This window comes from Globicephala melas, chromosome 8, assembly GCF_963455315.2.
Source record: "Globicephala melas chromosome 8, mGloMel1.2, whole genome shotgun sequence".
Classification (NCBI taxonomy): domain Eukaryota; kingdom Metazoa; phylum Chordata; class Mammalia; order Artiodactyla; family Delphinidae; genus Globicephala; species Globicephala melas.
The window spans coordinates 93,893,736-93,910,529 of NC_083321.1; the positions used below are offsets into that span (position 1 = coordinate 93,893,736).

The 16,794-nt window shown below is 39.9% G+C and overlaps 1 protein-coding gene across 1 annotated transcript in view; it reads left to right on the plus strand.

The window, feature by feature from the left end:
• The window catches only part of UBE4A (ubiquitination factor E4A), a 33,935-nt gene extending 18,363 nt beyond the window's left edge, over positions 1-15,572 (plus strand). Inside the window, exons 11-20 of the mRNA XM_030838145.2 lie at positions 60-364; positions 1,671-1,803; positions 2,830-3,017; positions 4,537-4,637; positions 4,752-4,865; positions 6,436-6,610; positions 9,159-9,339; positions 9,781-9,928; positions 11,020-11,177; positions 12,547-15,572. Of these exons, the coding sequence (XP_030694005.1) occupies positions 60-364; positions 1,671-1,803; positions 2,830-3,017; positions 4,537-4,637; positions 4,752-4,865; positions 6,436-6,610; positions 9,159-9,339; positions 9,781-9,928; positions 11,020-11,177; positions 12,547-12,676 (1,633 nt within the window). The 3' untranslated portion in view covers positions 12,677-15,572. The remainder of the gene's footprint in view (positions 1-59; positions 365-1,670; positions 1,804-2,829; positions 3,018-4,536; positions 4,638-4,751; positions 4,866-6,435; positions 6,611-9,158; positions 9,340-9,780; positions 9,929-11,019; positions 11,178-12,546) is intronic.
• Positions 15,573-16,794: the final 1,222 nt, after the last annotated feature.

Below are 16,794 nucleotides of genomic sequence, written 5' to 3' on the forward strand. Positions count from 1 at the left end.
TACTCAGCTGTCCCTATATGAGCCTCCTGACCCAGTCTTTTCTGCTTTCTTGGGGGCAGGTTGCATGATCAGATGGTAAAAATCAACCAAAATCTGCATCGGCTGCAGGTAGCCTGGCGGGATGCTCAGCAAAGTTCTAGCCCAGCTGCTGACAACCTCCGTGAGCAGTTTGAACGACTGATGACCATCTATCTTTCTACTAAGACTGCCATGACTGAGCCGCAAATGCTGCAAAACTGCCTAAATTTGCAGGTGTCCATGGCTGTCCTCCTAGTTCAACTGGCCATAGGCAATGAAGGCTCACAGCCGATAGAGCTAACTTTTCCTTTGCCAGATGGCTACAGTTCTTTGGCTTACGTGCCAGGTAAGCAGGCTCTCCCTTGGGAGCTTCCTATTTATAGCCATCTAAGTTTAACTGGGTCACGTTGGAAGTTTAATCCTCAAAATATCCTTCCTTAGTTATCATTCAGCTGTTTTTGGAGAAACAACTCAAACTTGTAGGTAATGTCTGTTGGCTGAAGCCTGGGGGAACTGATAGCTTGTTCCTCAGCATTGTGTCGCCACTGCTGTGCAGATAAGAAAATAGTCTTCAAAGGACGAAGTGCAGTCAGGGTTTTCAGAGCTGTTAGTTTCTATCATTACTGTTGTTTGTCATTCAACTTACAAATTTATTTGTCTAACCCACCCCACTGTGCTATTCTTTAGGAAAAAAAAAATCGTCTCCTCTTGGTTAACCCAGAAGTGAGATTGTGTGTGTATGTATGTTGGTGAGGGGCCGGCAGAAACTGTCCATCAAAATCAAGTTACATGTTCTTGATCACTGTACTGGTCATCTATTGTTGAGTCACAAATTACCCCAAAACATAGCAACTTAACACAACAGACATTATCACACACAGTTTCCACGGGTCAGTGATCCAGGAGTAGCTTAGCTGCATGGTTCTGACTCTGGTCCTTCGTGAGGTTGCAGCCAGACTGTCCACCAGTGCCATGGGAATCTGAAGACTCGATCAGAGCTGGAGGATCTGCTTACAAGCCTAGTCGTGTGGTTGTGGCAAACCTCAGTTGCTTACTGGCTTCTTTTCCAGGCCACACAGGGCTCTCCTTAGTACTGCTAATGGTATGGCAGGTGGCTTCCCTCAGAGCAGGGAACCAAAATGGAAGCTGTAGGCTTCTATAACCTAATTATGGAAATGACATGCCATCACTTCTATGTGCCCCATAGTGTGTCTTCTACCGTGGAATAGTGTAGGAGGAGATATACAAGGGCATAAATACTAGAAGGCAAAGACCAGTGGAGGACCCCAGAGAGTGAAGACCATAGTCATCTAATGTATTCATTACTATTCAAGATTCTTTTTCATCTAAAGGGTTATTTTAACACACTGTTAACCTTGAGTGTGGAAGTATATGTCTATCAGTATACTTTCTTAAACTGCACTGGTGTGTTAACATTTTATGTCTCTACTATTCTGTTTACTTGGATAAAAATAAAAATTGACTTACATTCAAAGGAGATTCTATATTAATTTATCGTCATTTCTAGTACCTACAAGACATTTGGGGTTTTTTTAACCTTCACTAAGTAGAGTAAAAGGGAGGAATTTAAATATTGCATAATACAAAGAGTCAGATGTTTGGCTAATTCCAGTGAATATTTTCTTTCTCAGAATTTTTTGCAGATAACTTGGGTGATTTCCTCATTTTTCTCCGCCGCTTTGCCGATGACATCTTGGAGACATCAGCAGATTCCCTGGAACATGTCCTTCATTTTATCACCATTTTCACTGGAAGCATAGAAAGGTGAAGTGCTGAAAGCGTGGCTCTGTCACAGTTTAGAGCTGCAAAACATTCAGAAGACTTCTAAACCAAGAAATAAACAAGCCTGAATCATAAGGGGTTGCCTTCAGAAGTTGTGTTAACATTAATGAATCACCTGACTATCCTTATGGGTAGCCCAAAATCCCACACTTGAGAGGCATAATAAACAAAGGACTTTGCCCACAGAGAATTTGAACCTGCATATAAGGTACCTGATGGGAATTTCACTGCTAGTCCCTGGTTAAAATAGTTACCTTAATGCCAGAGACCTTGCCAGGTGCTAATGATCTTCTAATGTATGATAACGAAGTTTGCTCTTAAAATTCTGAGTTGGATGAGCAGTAAACTTGGGTAAATGCTCTCTGATCTCAAGTCTTAGCATTCATAGCTTCTAGTCCTCCTTCCCAAAGGAAGATGCTCATTGACCTGTAGAGTTGCTTCTCTGATTTTTTGTGGTAGGCCAAAGGGAACAGTATGTATGTAAGTGAGAATTTGCTGCACAAAGAAGAGATCCACAATCCCCTGAGCCGTGTCAGTGAGACATAGGTAGAAGCCAGTCCTTCACTGAACTGAGCAGACCTAATGAAAAATCATAAGTCAACAAGTATTAGGCGCACATGGTATGCATTATAAGTAACGTGGAATAATTATATCCTGGCCCTTAGCCTCAGAAAGCTTGGAAAGGCAAGTTTATCCCAGATGAAGCTGTCAGAGAATAGTAAATAGTAAGTCGTGCATTGTTATAGTGAAGTAAACAGAATGGCAGAGCATTAAATAGAAACGTAAGTACTCATCCTCGTAATTGGTAAGCTGTGATCTTAAAGAGCTGAATGGTACACTGCGTATCCCCCAGAAATTGACCGACTTAAAACTGTGGAGTCGTGTTTTCTCCTGTAATTCTCTGTACAGATGATATGTGATGTTTTGACTCCTCGCATGGAGAGAATAGTTATAAATTTGGGAGTTAAATTTTCTGCCTGCTCAGTTTGATTTCTGCCCTATTCATAGGATGAAGAATCCCCACCTAAGGGCCAAACTCGCTGAGGTGTTGGAAGCAGTGATGCCCCACATGGATCAGACCCCAAATCCCTTGGTATCCAGTGTGTTCCACCGGAAACGTGTGTTCTGCAACTTTCCCTATGCATCGCACCTTGCAGAAGCTCTAATCAAGGTCTTTGTGGACATTGAGTTTACAGGTAAAGCAGTCTAGAACCAAGAAACTGATCGCTGATCAGTTTTTAAATGTCAGGAAAATAATCATAAGCCATTATTTATTGAATACCTACCATGTGCTACCCTTGATGCTAAGTGCTTTTTTCACATTGTTTCCTTAATCTGTCACCATCTGGAAAGTTTTACTCTATTATCCCCATTTACCTATGAAGACATGGATGCTCAAAAAGATTAAATTATTTGTTTATGTCATACAATTAAGTGGTAGAATCAGGTCTCTCTCACCTTAAAAAAGAAAAATGCATACTGTTAACAACTTTACTATAATTTTTGATAGAATCATACTCAAATAAATTAGGCTGTCCAGTTAAAACCCCAGGTCTTTATTTTTCTCTGCCTCAAAATTACAGAATCGTGGATAATGAGACAGTGTGCTGATTGAGATATTCTTTTGTCTTATCCAGACGGTCTAACTCTCATACAGTTTCATTGTTAGATTAAGAATAACAGCAGGCAACATTCCCTTTCTCTCATGCCCTTTTGAGCTGTAACCCTGAGATGCTATGTCTGAGTAAACAGTACCCCCTCTCAACCAGTAAACAAGATCAGTTACTTAAGACCCCTTTTAAAGGGGATGTCCTACCAGCCAGTGATAAATACAATTAACATTAAAGAGACATTTAACACTTTACTGACTGTTTTTCCATATTTGAATTTTGACTTTGTTACTTGCTTACCTCTGAGACTTAGTTTTCTCATTTGTAAAAGGGGTTGAAGTGATGGTTGAGGCAGTGTATGTAAATCTTTATAACATATAAGAAGTTGCACAATAAATCATTGCAGTTATCTCATTATACAGCCACTATGACCCTCTGGTGGTAATATTAGAGGGTGTATTATAATTCCTGTTTTATTTTCTGAGGAAGTGGGAGTTGAGAAAGAGTAAGAGACTTGCATTAAGTGGAGCCAGAAGGAAAACCTAAGTCTCCTGACTCCAAATCCCATGCCCCTCCCTTATTATATGACCCAACCTGTAGAGCTCTGGTGGTACCTGTGGCATGTCAAAAGCAGTATAAGCCTCAGATTTTTAGCTCCTGGCCTGATTTTTCAGAGTAATCAAGAACCAGTTAGCCACACAGTTGGGATGTTATCCATGAAGAATGTGGGGATTACTTTTAGTAGCCCATCCTGCACGTGGCTGGCACTGCCACAATGGCCAGCTCAGAGGCCTCATTCAAAGTCTGATAAGTAGTCTACGTTTGGATGTGGAAGCATTTGTTTCCCTTGGCTTTTATTTTGCAGCTCAGTCCTTGTCCTTTTCTGAGTACTGTATCGTTTATATGTCCCCCTCTTGTTCTGTCGGTAAGGAGATAAACAAACACTTGATTATGACTCTAGGCCTTCATAAACTCCCGCGGCAGGTCTTGCCGGTAGCCTTGACACATTCAGAATTTTTATAAAATGGCTACACATAAACATAAGCCCTTGCCTTTTCTCTGATAGCACCACCTTTGTTGATGTTTTGCTCTTGCCTTACTCCAGGAGACCCCCATCAGTTTGAGCAGAAGTTTAATTACCGCCGCCCCATGTATCCCATCCTCAGGTACATGTGGGGAACAGATACCTATCGAGAGAGCATTAAGGTGAGAATGTTTTTGGTGAAACCAAAATTGAGTTATCTGAGTTTTGCTCCACATAAGCCCCAATGGGTTGTGATTCAGTACTAAAATGTTTTTTTCTTGGGCTGGGACTTACAGGATTTGGCTGACTATGCCTCTAAGAATTTAGAAGCCATGAATCCCCCACTTTTCCTCCGCTTTCTTAACCTGCTAATGAACGATGCCATCTTCCTTTTGGATGAAGCCATACAGGTAAAAAAAACAAACAAACAAACAGATTTAACTGCCCTTATACCATCATACATACTTTTTACCTCTTAGCCATAATAGAGCAATCCTTATGCTAGCAATCCCCTAGTACCAGTCTTGGACACCAAAAATTTGCAAGTAGTAATGTACCACCAACCTTGCCCTTGTAGAGTTTGATAGGTATTGTTCCATTAGAGACCAAGACCAAGGGCCTTATGAGCTAGGATGATATTCTGGCAGACAGTGGAAAAGAAAGTGTGAAAGGCCAAACTAAGGTACCCTGGCAGAACTAATCAGTCTAGCACTACAGAAAGAAATCAGAGGATCTTCGTTCAGTTAGTGACTTTCAGCTTTCTTCCATCCCTAGACATCAGTAACAGTGACTGACCAAGGCAATGATTCTTAGCCCTCTTTCCTAAAAGATTCTGACTTTTATACCACTATTTGGAAAAAAATCTCTGGTTTGGGTTATTTTTTCACATAAAGACTCCAAGTCATCAGTACTCTTCATCTGTCCACTGCCTCCCAAATCTTTAGCTATATCTGAAACATGAGTTTTACAAAGTATACACCTGGGGGTCTCTCAGTTCCTTCAGCTTAACCCTCCCTTGTGGAGCTGCTTATTGCTGCTATAAAAACTTCCCTTATCTGCGACAGGTGTAAGATAGGGCAGTGACCCAAAGGGAGACAAAGCAGGTAAATCATGAGGGTAGCCTGTTGGATAACCCACACACTCCTCGTATTGATTAGCAATCTCCCAGTAACTTGTATTTAATTTGTGAGCAAATGTTCCTGCTTTGTTCATAATCCCATACTTGAAGATTTTAGATCTGTTGCCTTAGAAAACAAGTCCTGTAATAAATAGACGTTTCTAAGGAACAGTTATGTGACAGAATGACACAGACGGCGTTTTCATGGGACTGTAAGTTTAACATGCTTGCTACAACAGCAAGAATGGTGAGAGGCAGAGGGTTTTAAATATTTATGGTTCTCCTTCCAGACATTTTGCATATGTGATAGAGCTTTGTTTTTTGATAAGCAGTTTTGGGGGGTGGTTTTTTTTTTCATCTTTCATCTTTTTTTTCCCATCTTTCATCTTTTTTTTCCCTGTAGCCTGTTTGCTTTTACCAATATTTCATATACCATTTATCCTCGTTTCTATTTCATAGACTATAATATTTCCAGGGGAATTACCCATAAGTCTACCCAGGCTGAAACAATTTTTCCCACAATTTCTTTTTTATCTTTTTTTGTCTTTTTTTCATCTTTTTTTTTTTTTTTTTTTTTAAGTCTGTGCCTTGTGGCATGCAGGATTCTTAGTTCCCCGACCAGGGATCGAACCCATGTCCCCTGCTTTGGGAGCATGGAGTCTTAGCCACTGGACCGCCAGGGAAATCTCCCCACAGTTTCTTTTTAAACTTCAGCCCTGTGCTGAGAAATAAAGCCTCATGTCTCTTAGGTAATCTGTGGTTTTCCCAGCTTAGTAGACTAGATTTTAAATAGGACCTCTTAAATATCATCTTCCCTTCAATACACTTTGTTCTCTGATATCTTCCACCTCTGGTTTCTATAGTATTTGAGCAAGATAAAAATTCAACAAATTGAGAAGGACCGAGGTGAATGGGACAGTCTGACTCCAGAAGCCCGCCGAGAGAAGGAGGCTGGCCTACAGATGTTTGGACAGCTGGCACGTTTCCATAACATCATGTCCAATGAAACAATTGGTACCCTTGCCTTTCTGACATCAGGTAAGGATACAACACACTGCTTTCCCAAAACATGCAGTGGTTAAGATCTGCTTCATTTGAGGGATCAGCCCACTGAGACTCTGGTGACAGTATCCTCCTCCACAGTCTGAGAGGAACTGAATCACTAGAAAAGCTTCAAAAAGAATGATGTTGTCCATTGTTGACATGGGAATGAGGAAATGGTCATCCTCACACAGCTGCCAGAAAGCATAAGTTAGTATCATTTTTCTTGAGGACACAACTTACCCGTATCAGTATAGCTGGGGGTGTTTGTGTTACCTGAAAAAAATATTCTTGAATCTGGTTAAATGTGGTAGATCAAACAGAGATATTTATCTCTACTCCCTCTAGAGCTGCACTGTCCAGTTCAGTAGTCACTCGCCACATGTGGCTCTCAAGCATTTAAACTTTGGCTAGTCGGAATTGAGATGTGATATAAGTAGAAAATACACACTGCAGGACTTGGTATTTAAAAACAAAGTAAAACCTTTCATTAATAATTTTTATATTGATTATATATGAAATGACAACCAAGGATCACCAGACATTTGAGGAAATCCTCTAATGTGAAACACAGATAATAGATGAAAACTCTTTAAAACAGGGGTCCCCAACCCCCAGGCCGCGGACCAGTATCGGTCCACAGCCTGTTAGGAACAGGGCCGCACAGCAGGAGGTGAGCGGCGGGCGAGTGAGTGAAGCGTCATCTGCCGCTCCCCATTGCTCCCCATCACTCGCATTACCACCTGAACCATCACCCCACCCCCACCCCCGGTCCGTGGAAAAATTGTCTTACACGAAACTGGTCCCTAGTGCCAAAAATGTTGGGGACTGCTGCTTTAAAATATCTTTATAAACTCAGAGGTATGAGAGAAGATACAGCATACATAAAACAGAAACAAAGAGGCAACACAAGGGATTATGCAAAGAACAAGAAGGAGCTCTTGGATATTGAAAATGTAACTTCAGAAATTTTGAAAAGTCAGTAGAAGGGTTAGAAGATAAATTCAAGGAACTCTTCCATGAAAGTAGAACAGAAAAAGAGATAGAAATTAGAAGAGAAAACAAGAAAATAAAGGATCAATCTAGGAAGTATCAAAAGAGAAAAATGAAAGGACGTTATCAAAGAAATAATACCCCCCAAATTCCCCAAAACTAAGTCTAAATTAAAAGGAGCCACCAAGTACCCAGTGCAGGGAATTTTTAAACCCCCACACTAAGGTATATCATTGTGGCATTTCAGAAAATCAGGGTACCTAAAAGGTTCCAGAGAAAAATCAGGTCATGTACAATGGTTTAAACATCTTTGAATTTCACAGCACTGACGTTTGAAGCTGGAACACAGTCCTGATGGAAAATATCTTTTCAGCCTAGAATCTTATTGCCCACCAAACCATTTTACCCTGTTTGAGGGTAAAATGTAAGGACATCTTCAGACGTGAAGGTATCAGATTTACTTCTGGTGTACCCTTTTTTGAGAAGCTACAAAAGGATAAATATACTCCATCAAAATGAAGGAGGAAAGTGGAATCCTGTAAGAGAGATGCAAAGGAAGTTCCCAGGCTGATGATAGAGGTAGCTTGTATGACCACCACACCATAGGCCTATAAAACAAGGAGTCCAGATTGGAGTGAGGAATGGAAGCTTCCAGAAAGAACATCTCCAAAAACTATTTTTGAGAGTTTTACATTTCTGGTGGAGAGTTTAGAAAGATTTAATGATAGGTACTCTGAAAATAAGCAGAAAAAAAAAGTATTAAAAAGTATATATAGGGGCTTCCCTGGTGGCACAGTGTTGAGAGTCTGCCTGCCGATGCAGGGGATGTGGGTTCGTGCCCCGGTCCGGGAGGATCCCACATGCCGTGGAGCGGCTGAGCCCGTGAGCCATGGCCGCTGAGCCTGTGTGGCCGGAGCCTGTGCTCCGCAACGGGAGAGGCCACAACAGTGAGAGGCCCACGTACCGCAAAAAAAAAAAAAAAAAAAAAAAAGGTATGAATCATCACTATCCTATAGAACTTTATTTGATGGAAATGTTCTATAAATCTAGACTGTCCAATACTATAGATACTAGCCACATGTGGCCATTGAACACTTGAAATGTGCGTAGTGTATCTGAAAAACTGAATTTTTTACTTAATTTTAATTAATTTAAATAGTCACATGTAGCCAGTGGCTACCATGTTGGACAGCACAGGAACCTATATTTACTGAAATGGTAAGGTATTTACGATATCATTAATGAAAAAAGTAAGTTACAGAATATGTACAACATGATAATCATTTTGTTTTATAAATGTATATGTATGTAAATATGGACAGGAAAACTAGAAGGATATATTAGCAAAATGTTAACAGTGTTTACATCTGAGTAGTAGTTTTTATATTTTGTTTGTTTGCTGTTCCTTGTCTAATATTTTCTAATATTACTGCAATGAAAATGTATTTTAAAAAATAGCAGTCCCCAGAGGTCTCCAAGTAAAACTCTAAGACATTGTAAGTTGAAGATTGCTAATGGATTGAGTTTTCACAGACTTTGGCTTTTTTTCCAGAGATCAAATCCCTCTTTGTGCATCCTTTCCTGGCTGAGCGCATCATCTCCATGTTGAACTACTTCCTGCAGCACCTGGTTGGCCCCAAAATGGGGGCCTTAAAAGTCAAGGACTTCAGTGAATTTGACTTCAAACCCCAGCAGCTCGTTTCAGATATCTGCACCATCTACTTAAATCTTGGGTACCTGAGATTTAATTGGGCAGGCCAGAGGCCTTGCTCGTGTTTTAACTGGGGGTTTTGACAATGGAATGACTAGCTGGTAATTATGTGGAAATAGAAAGGAAATGGTTTGTTTCTAGTTGGCTGATGAAGGAATCTTCTATAGTTTTAAATAATGAGATTTTGTACGACCTGTGGGACGTTATTTGGAATTTCCAACATTCTGCCTTGATCTGTGCAAAGATAAACTTTACTGATCCATTGTTTAGAAAAGCAGTATATTTTTAAGGTCATGGGATAGTTCATAAGACTTCCTTCCTAAAAATTAGAAGAAATCATTCTATATCAAAAGAACATTCATGGTATATAAGTGATGGGGAACTTTGTTCCTCAACCCATCCGTTATTGCCCTCTTTGACCTATCCTCTGATGCTCAGTTTCTTTCTGATGCTGACCTTCTAGGGATGAGGAGAATTTCTGTGCCACTGTGCCCAAGGATGGACGTTCCTATTCCCCAACTCTCTTTGCACAGACAGTCCGAGTGCTGAAGAAAATAAATAAGCCTGGGAATATGATTGTGGCTTTCAGCAACTTAGCGGAGAGAATCAAGGTAAGGAGGAGGATAATTTGCTTATTAACCTGTTCAATAAAAACTATGTCAACTCAGCCGTTCTGCTTTTTTACCCAATTTGAGGGGGGAAAAGAGTATTGCATTGAGAAAATATAAATAGCTGATTCTTCCTGATTAGTCAATAGCTAAAACTACCCTATTCTTTAATAGTACTACTCTTTTCAATATGAGGGTGAGAACAGAAAAATAATTTAAGAAGCTTCTACTAAAAAGAATTTACAGATTTTTAATAGGCCGTTTTTATGAAAACTTCTCTGTACAGTGTTACCAATAGACTTGAAAATCTACGATATTTATACAGAACTTTTTAGAATACAATTCAAGATTAGTAGCTTTTAGTCATTGATTTTTATTGATTTTTCTCTGTTCTCTCTATTTGTAGTTGGTAGTTGGCTTATATAGGAATGGCCATACATTTTAAAGATTAAAATACTGTATTGTACTCAGCTAATCCCCTTCGTTGGAGCAGCTGCATTTGCATTTATGAAGAAGGAAAAATTATGGCACGGAGTCTAATGGAAAACCTTCCTAATTGATAACAGTCTTCCCTTCATTGAGTTATTTATTGAATTGGGCTTCATCTTTGCCTAGAGCTTAGGCAGATGGATCGCTGAGGAACTAAAGTTCAAGCAGATGTTGAAGCCACTTTTAAATTCCCATACCTGTTTGTTCCTAAAACCGGAAACTGCTTTTCATACACAGACTGCATGGGTAACTCTGTAATTATACAAATAATAACCCCCTCCAACCCCCACCCCTTACAGCCGGGTTGTTGTCAGAAGGATGGATGTTGAGCGTGGTGTGGTTTTTTTCCCCTGTTAACATTTAGATCCATTTCTGGTCATGGCTGCTAGCAGCTGAGCCAAACTGAAGATTCAGAGTTGGGGCTGAATGTTAAATTTGCTCCTATAGTATCCATATTGGCTTGTTTAGAACATAAAGCTGAGAATTGTTACTGTCGCCATAAAGGTTACTAACAATAACCCTTGAAGGTTAAGGTATAGTCATTGAGCATTTTGAGTTCAGCTGCTTCTGTGATTTCCCCGTAACTGCCCGGTATTTGTGCTCAGTCTCTAGCAGACCTCCAGCAACAGGAAGAGGAGACCTATGCAGATGCCTGTGATGAGTTTCTGGATCCCATCATGAGCACACTGATGTCTGACCCTGTGGTGCTGCCGTCTTCCAGAGTCACTGTGGATAGATCCACCATTGCCAGACATTTGCTCAGGTAAGCCAGCCCCCAAAAGCAGCCTCAAGAGTACAGGTGTACATTTGTCTGCTATCATCTTTTTCTCCCAGTACAGTGCACCCAATAGGTACTCCACATTGTTGATTTATTAACGTATTGTGTTGAGGAGGCATGTTGGTAGAAGTATATCACTTGATTGTTAAGGATTTCAACATCCAAAACAAGACACCTGTTGAGAAATGCTGGAGCTAACTTTACCTCTTCCTTCCTCAAGGAAATAATTTCTATCAATTATAAAATATGTCAACCTTGGGCTTCCCTGGTGGCGTAGTGGTTGAGAGTCTGCCTGCCGATGCAGGGGACACGGGTTCATGCCCCGGTCCGGGAAGATCCCACATGCCGCGGGGCGGCTGGGCCCGTGAGCCATGGCCGCTGAGCCTGCGCGTCCGGAGCCTGTGCTCCGCAACGGGAGAGGCCACAACAGTGAGAGGCCCACGTACCGCAAAAAAAAAAAAAAGTCAACCTGGAGTATAAGTTGACTTGAAATTGTCTTAATTTTACTTTAGTTGTAAAAATATAAAAGACAGATTGAAAAAAAAAATTCAGGTTTTACACTCATCGTATGGGTTTACCCACATTCTGCTGCAGCTGTTGGACTCAGCCATGGTGACTACAAGTTTTCCCCAGCCTGCCTACTCTAAGTGCAGCATTAGAAAGAAATGGGTACTGAGAAACTCTGCCTATTTAAAATGAAGTTATATAAGTTGACCCAGATCTAGGGAAATAATGTTTTTTAAATATTGGAAAAAAGGATGTTCTACTTGATGGTATTTGGTATTAAGCACTCGCTATATGCATGATGCTGTGCTGGGTAGTATGTCTTTTCCAAAGTGTCAGTGAGAGTTTATATTTTTATCGTGGCTTGAGAGTACAGAGAGAAGGTATATCATTTTACCTATGAGGAAGCCATAATCTGCATTTATTTGAAGAGCAATCAGCTAGCTAAATCGAGTGTCAGCCTACAAAGCTTTATCCCTTAACACCTTATACTGTTTCAAGAGTCTGTCACTAAAACTACAAACAGCTCTTTATGCCGACATGATTGTTACAGGGTCTCTGTCTTGGGGAAATGGAATCAAATACCATCTGAAGAGCAATGTTGAGATAAAGTTTGTTAAGCGGAGAGACAAAGTAGCTAAAAAATCTGCAAAAACAAAAAACAAAAAAAAAAAACTCCCAAATCACTCTCTGTCATCCCATTCTTTCTAACCTCAAGTCAGCACTTGATTCAGAATCATAATACACTCTAGCTTCAGTCTCAAGGTGGGATGCCTAGGTATTCTCTTTTTGGCTGAAGATGTTAGAACTTACGGAAATAACCCCATTTCTCCTTTTCTCTTTGTCTTAGTGACCAAACAGATCCCTTTAACCGTAGTCCCCTCACCATGGACCAGATCCGGCCAAACACAGAACTAAAAGAAAAAATCCAACGGTGGCTTGCAGAGAGGAAACAACAACAAAAGGAGCAACTTGAATAAATACTGTGACCTAAACAAACCAAAAACCAACCCCAGAGTGTAGATAAACAATTGTTTGTGGTTTCTCTCTTTCTGGTTCTGTTCCTTTCCTTTTCCTTGCTTTCTTTTTTATTCTTCACCCTTTACTAAATTAGAGAACTGCTCTTTCTCAAATTATGATAATTAAAATTCCTAAGAACTTTACAGTGCTCCTGGCTTGCAGGAAATTATACTTATAGCATCACCATGTTTGGAAATCATCACTAATTTTTACCCTTTGTTATATCTCTTCCTGTTCATTCTTCTTCCTTTTCTTACCTTAAATTACATTAACTTCAACTACTAAAACCTCCTGCCACCCTACTATTTCTCTTCCAAGAACTGCTCAGACATCTTTGGTGAGCACTGCTTTTAAGTATATGATGTCACGTATTGACAGCTGATATCAGAAAGTCCTGTGTTATCAAGGTATTTACTAGACTTTATGACCCAGACTTCAGCCCTTTTCCTTGTTACAGCTCTGCAATGTTACAGAATAACATTTTGTATAAAAGCAGATACCTTGATGTTTGAGTAGATTTTTGAATAAGATGAAAGATGACATGAAAAAAAGGAATCTTATGCAACTTCAGTTGGTAGCTCTTAGTTTTGTGTTACATTGTAACTCAAAGATATCTTGGAGGCCAAACACTCCCCCATGGAGTTGTCATTACCACAGAAAATTTAGCCCTATAATATTTTTAGGAGGATTGGTAGAACAAATTTGCAGTTTTGACACTTTATTCAGAAAATTCTGAGGTGAAAAAAGAAGGCTGTTGGGCCCTTTTCATCTGCTGGAAATCAAGGATTAGGCTTGAGTGGAAAAGTTAGGCAACAAATATTGTAACTATGAAAAATGTCATTTTAAGACACTAATATCAGCAGTATATCTCAGTGTATATATATATATACACACACCTACATACACACACCATGTACATTTTTATATTGGTCTAGTGTAAACAGAGTACCAATTTATATTCTCTTCCATGGTAAGATGTATGCAGTGTGTGGCCATGTTTACTAACATTATTCTAGACAAAATTCTGAGACTGTAAAATGTATATAGTTAACGTTTGTTTGGGCTTAAGACCTGACTTCTAAGAGCTGCTTCTAACTCAGCCTTAGGTCATCAATTACCAGAGCAGGAATTTGAGCACAACCTTGTCCACAAACCATTTTAAATACCCACTTAGGCCTATGTAGTTAGTAGATGGATGGGCCCCACTTTTACAGGTTGAGCTTGAGTTCCCTACTCAGTTGTGCAGCTTAACATGCTGAGTGAGGCACATTCCCCTATGGACTGTCTATATCACTATCCCTCTAAGCCCAAAAATATAACTAACAAGAAAAGTGGTATGATCTAGAAACAGGGGTCATTGCTTCATTTAGAGGATATTATTGTTAACCACGGCCTCTTTCAAATAAGATGGTAGTTTTACGGTAATCCAACACAAGTTGTTATAAGCAGTCCTTGATGTGTTTTTGATGGTATCAGCTGGAAACCCTCAAGTCAGAGGGCATCCCACCCTAGATATAAAGTAGATGTTGCCTGTTGCTGTGCTTATAAATGAAAAAGGCAGTCTAGGACTCTCGCAAATGCCAGAATGTAAGATAGTAATTCAGTATGCTCCCTGGGTCTTTAAGGCATGGGTTGACAGGATGTGTTTATTTTCTTAAAATGAGCTTCTTTTCATATTTATTATCCTCCTTTACTTCTCTGAGAATGAACTGTATAAAATAAGCTTCAATTTATTTGCATTTATCTTCCAAACCCAATGTAGAAGGATATTTTCATTTTTAAAAGAAGTGGGGAAAAGACCAGAGTTTTATAGGAGAAAATTGGAGGAAAAAACGGGCACAAAACCTCAGAAGGCAGCTGTTCCCAGCAGCTTTCTAGTTAACAACCTCTATGCTGCCTCTTGTATCTGTGTCTGTATTCTACTTCTGTATTAAGTTAAGTCTTCAGATTGTAAGCCTTTTCTGGCAAGGTTTTTTGTTTTTGTTTTTGTTTTTTAAAAATCTCTTTTCCTGAAACTTTTTATGAATGGCTATGGCACCATTAATGCTGCTGAATATCTATAAACATCACAAAGGCAAGTGCGTAGCTTAAGGCCACTATTGGTAAGGAAACCAAGTGTCCTCTGTGCCTTTTTCCTTTCCTTGAAGTAATTTAAGACATCCCAAAAATGCGACTAAAAAATTATGATCGTGGTACAACATGGTGCGTATGTGCACTCAGAAGCTTAAAGAGGGCTTGTGTTTTCTGGAACTCAGCAAGCTCTAAATCTATCAGAGCAGACTTTCTGACATACCTAGTTTTATGTGTTGGCTTTGCTAGCGTATGATAGGAAAGTGAAGACTAATCAGCTCTAGTATTGCTTACTAAGAGGGTAATACTAAACTTGGAAAATTAAGTAGGTTTTATCAAGCAATCTGGGTTTGTTTGTTTTTAATATGGTTTTTAATGGATATGTGAAAACTGAAAGAAATGTCGAAGGTTTTTTAATGGTGCAGGTGAAGGTGCCAGTTGCTATTTGGTATCACACTCTACAAAAGCTTCATTACTTTATTTGATGCTGGTTACTAAGCAGCCATTGCACAGAGCATAAGTCTACTGGGTGCCTTTACAAGCCAGAGGCTGATGCTGCACTGTTGATGTCATGTGAGGAAATAATGCACATGCTCTAACTGCTTGGAAAAGAAAAAGAACCTAGAAACAAAGAAAATGAAGAACAAAACGACAAAAAGTTTGATTGAAATAAAACTTGATCAACGTAACTGTATTTTGGAACATTCCAGGAAGGTTACTTCTTGTCATACTTGCCTGGGGGTGTTTGTTCAAAGCTTGTATTTAATAAATGAACATCTGACTTAACCTTTGTTATCACTGCTTTATTACAGTATCAAAAGCTAGTGGCAGTTCCAGAAATCCCTCTGAAAACTTAGAGGGCTCTGAACTTTACTTTTTTTTTAAGGTCGTATCAAATGTGTGGCCTAGCTGACCTAACCTGCCTTACCAGGCTTTTGGACCCTGGAGTTATCTTCAGATGAGTCTCAGGGCATGTTTCTTCCTAAGCAGTTCACTTTTGGCTTCACTTTTCTTCATCTGGCCTAAACCCCAGGTCTTTCACTTTAATCATTCACTATCAAGTTCCCCTTTCTTGCCCCTTGTTTCTGCACCTCTGCTATGCAAAACCTCAGCCCAGATTAACCCAACCATTTCCCTCTGCTCCAATATCCCAGCTACAGGCTACTGTTGGAGAAAAATGGCACAAACTTTAGAGTGGTGTGACGAACAACCCTTCTGTGTGTCCTTAACTTCAACAGCTACTCCAAACTTTAACTTCTTTCCTTAGATTTTCTCCCACCCTCCCACTTAACCCTCACACTCAGATGACCTTGCCTTCTACTTCACAGATTTCAGAATTTCCACTTTCAAACTTCTCTTCCATCATCGCATCTGTGGAAAAGGCCCCACAGTTTCAAGGCTAATTCCTCCAACCTTATTTCCAGCCTCATCAGGAATCTTGTCAATCCCGCTTCTCGATCTTCAATCTCCCCCTTGAGTTTCGTATCTCACATTTGGTTTTCTGGCTGGTCTTCCTTTATAGCCATATTTCTTCACTCTGGCTTCTATCCTAATTGAAACTCCTCTAGCTAATGTTTCTATATTGCTACATTAACTTCCTCATCCTTAATTTTACTTCTCTGGAGTATCAGGCAACTGAATCACTCCTTCACTGAAGCGCTGTTATTGACTCCTTGATATCACTCCTAATTTTTCATTCCACCTCTAACCATTCCATCAATCAGAGTTTTACTTCTACTCAGGCTTCCCCGGGTCCATTACTTATTGTTTTTTCTCATCAAATGCCACATCCCTACGTATATCTTTCCTTCCAGTCATATTAACTATAAAGTTCAACTCCGTAGGACACAGCTGTTCTGTTATGCATCAACCCAAGGATCTCCTTCTCTAGGAAGTCTTCCCAGATCAGCACCACGCCTAATCCGATACTAATGCCTCTTCTCTGTTTACATTGCAACCTCATCAGATTCCCAACTCTGCCACTCACTAGCCACTGTGGCCATTTACC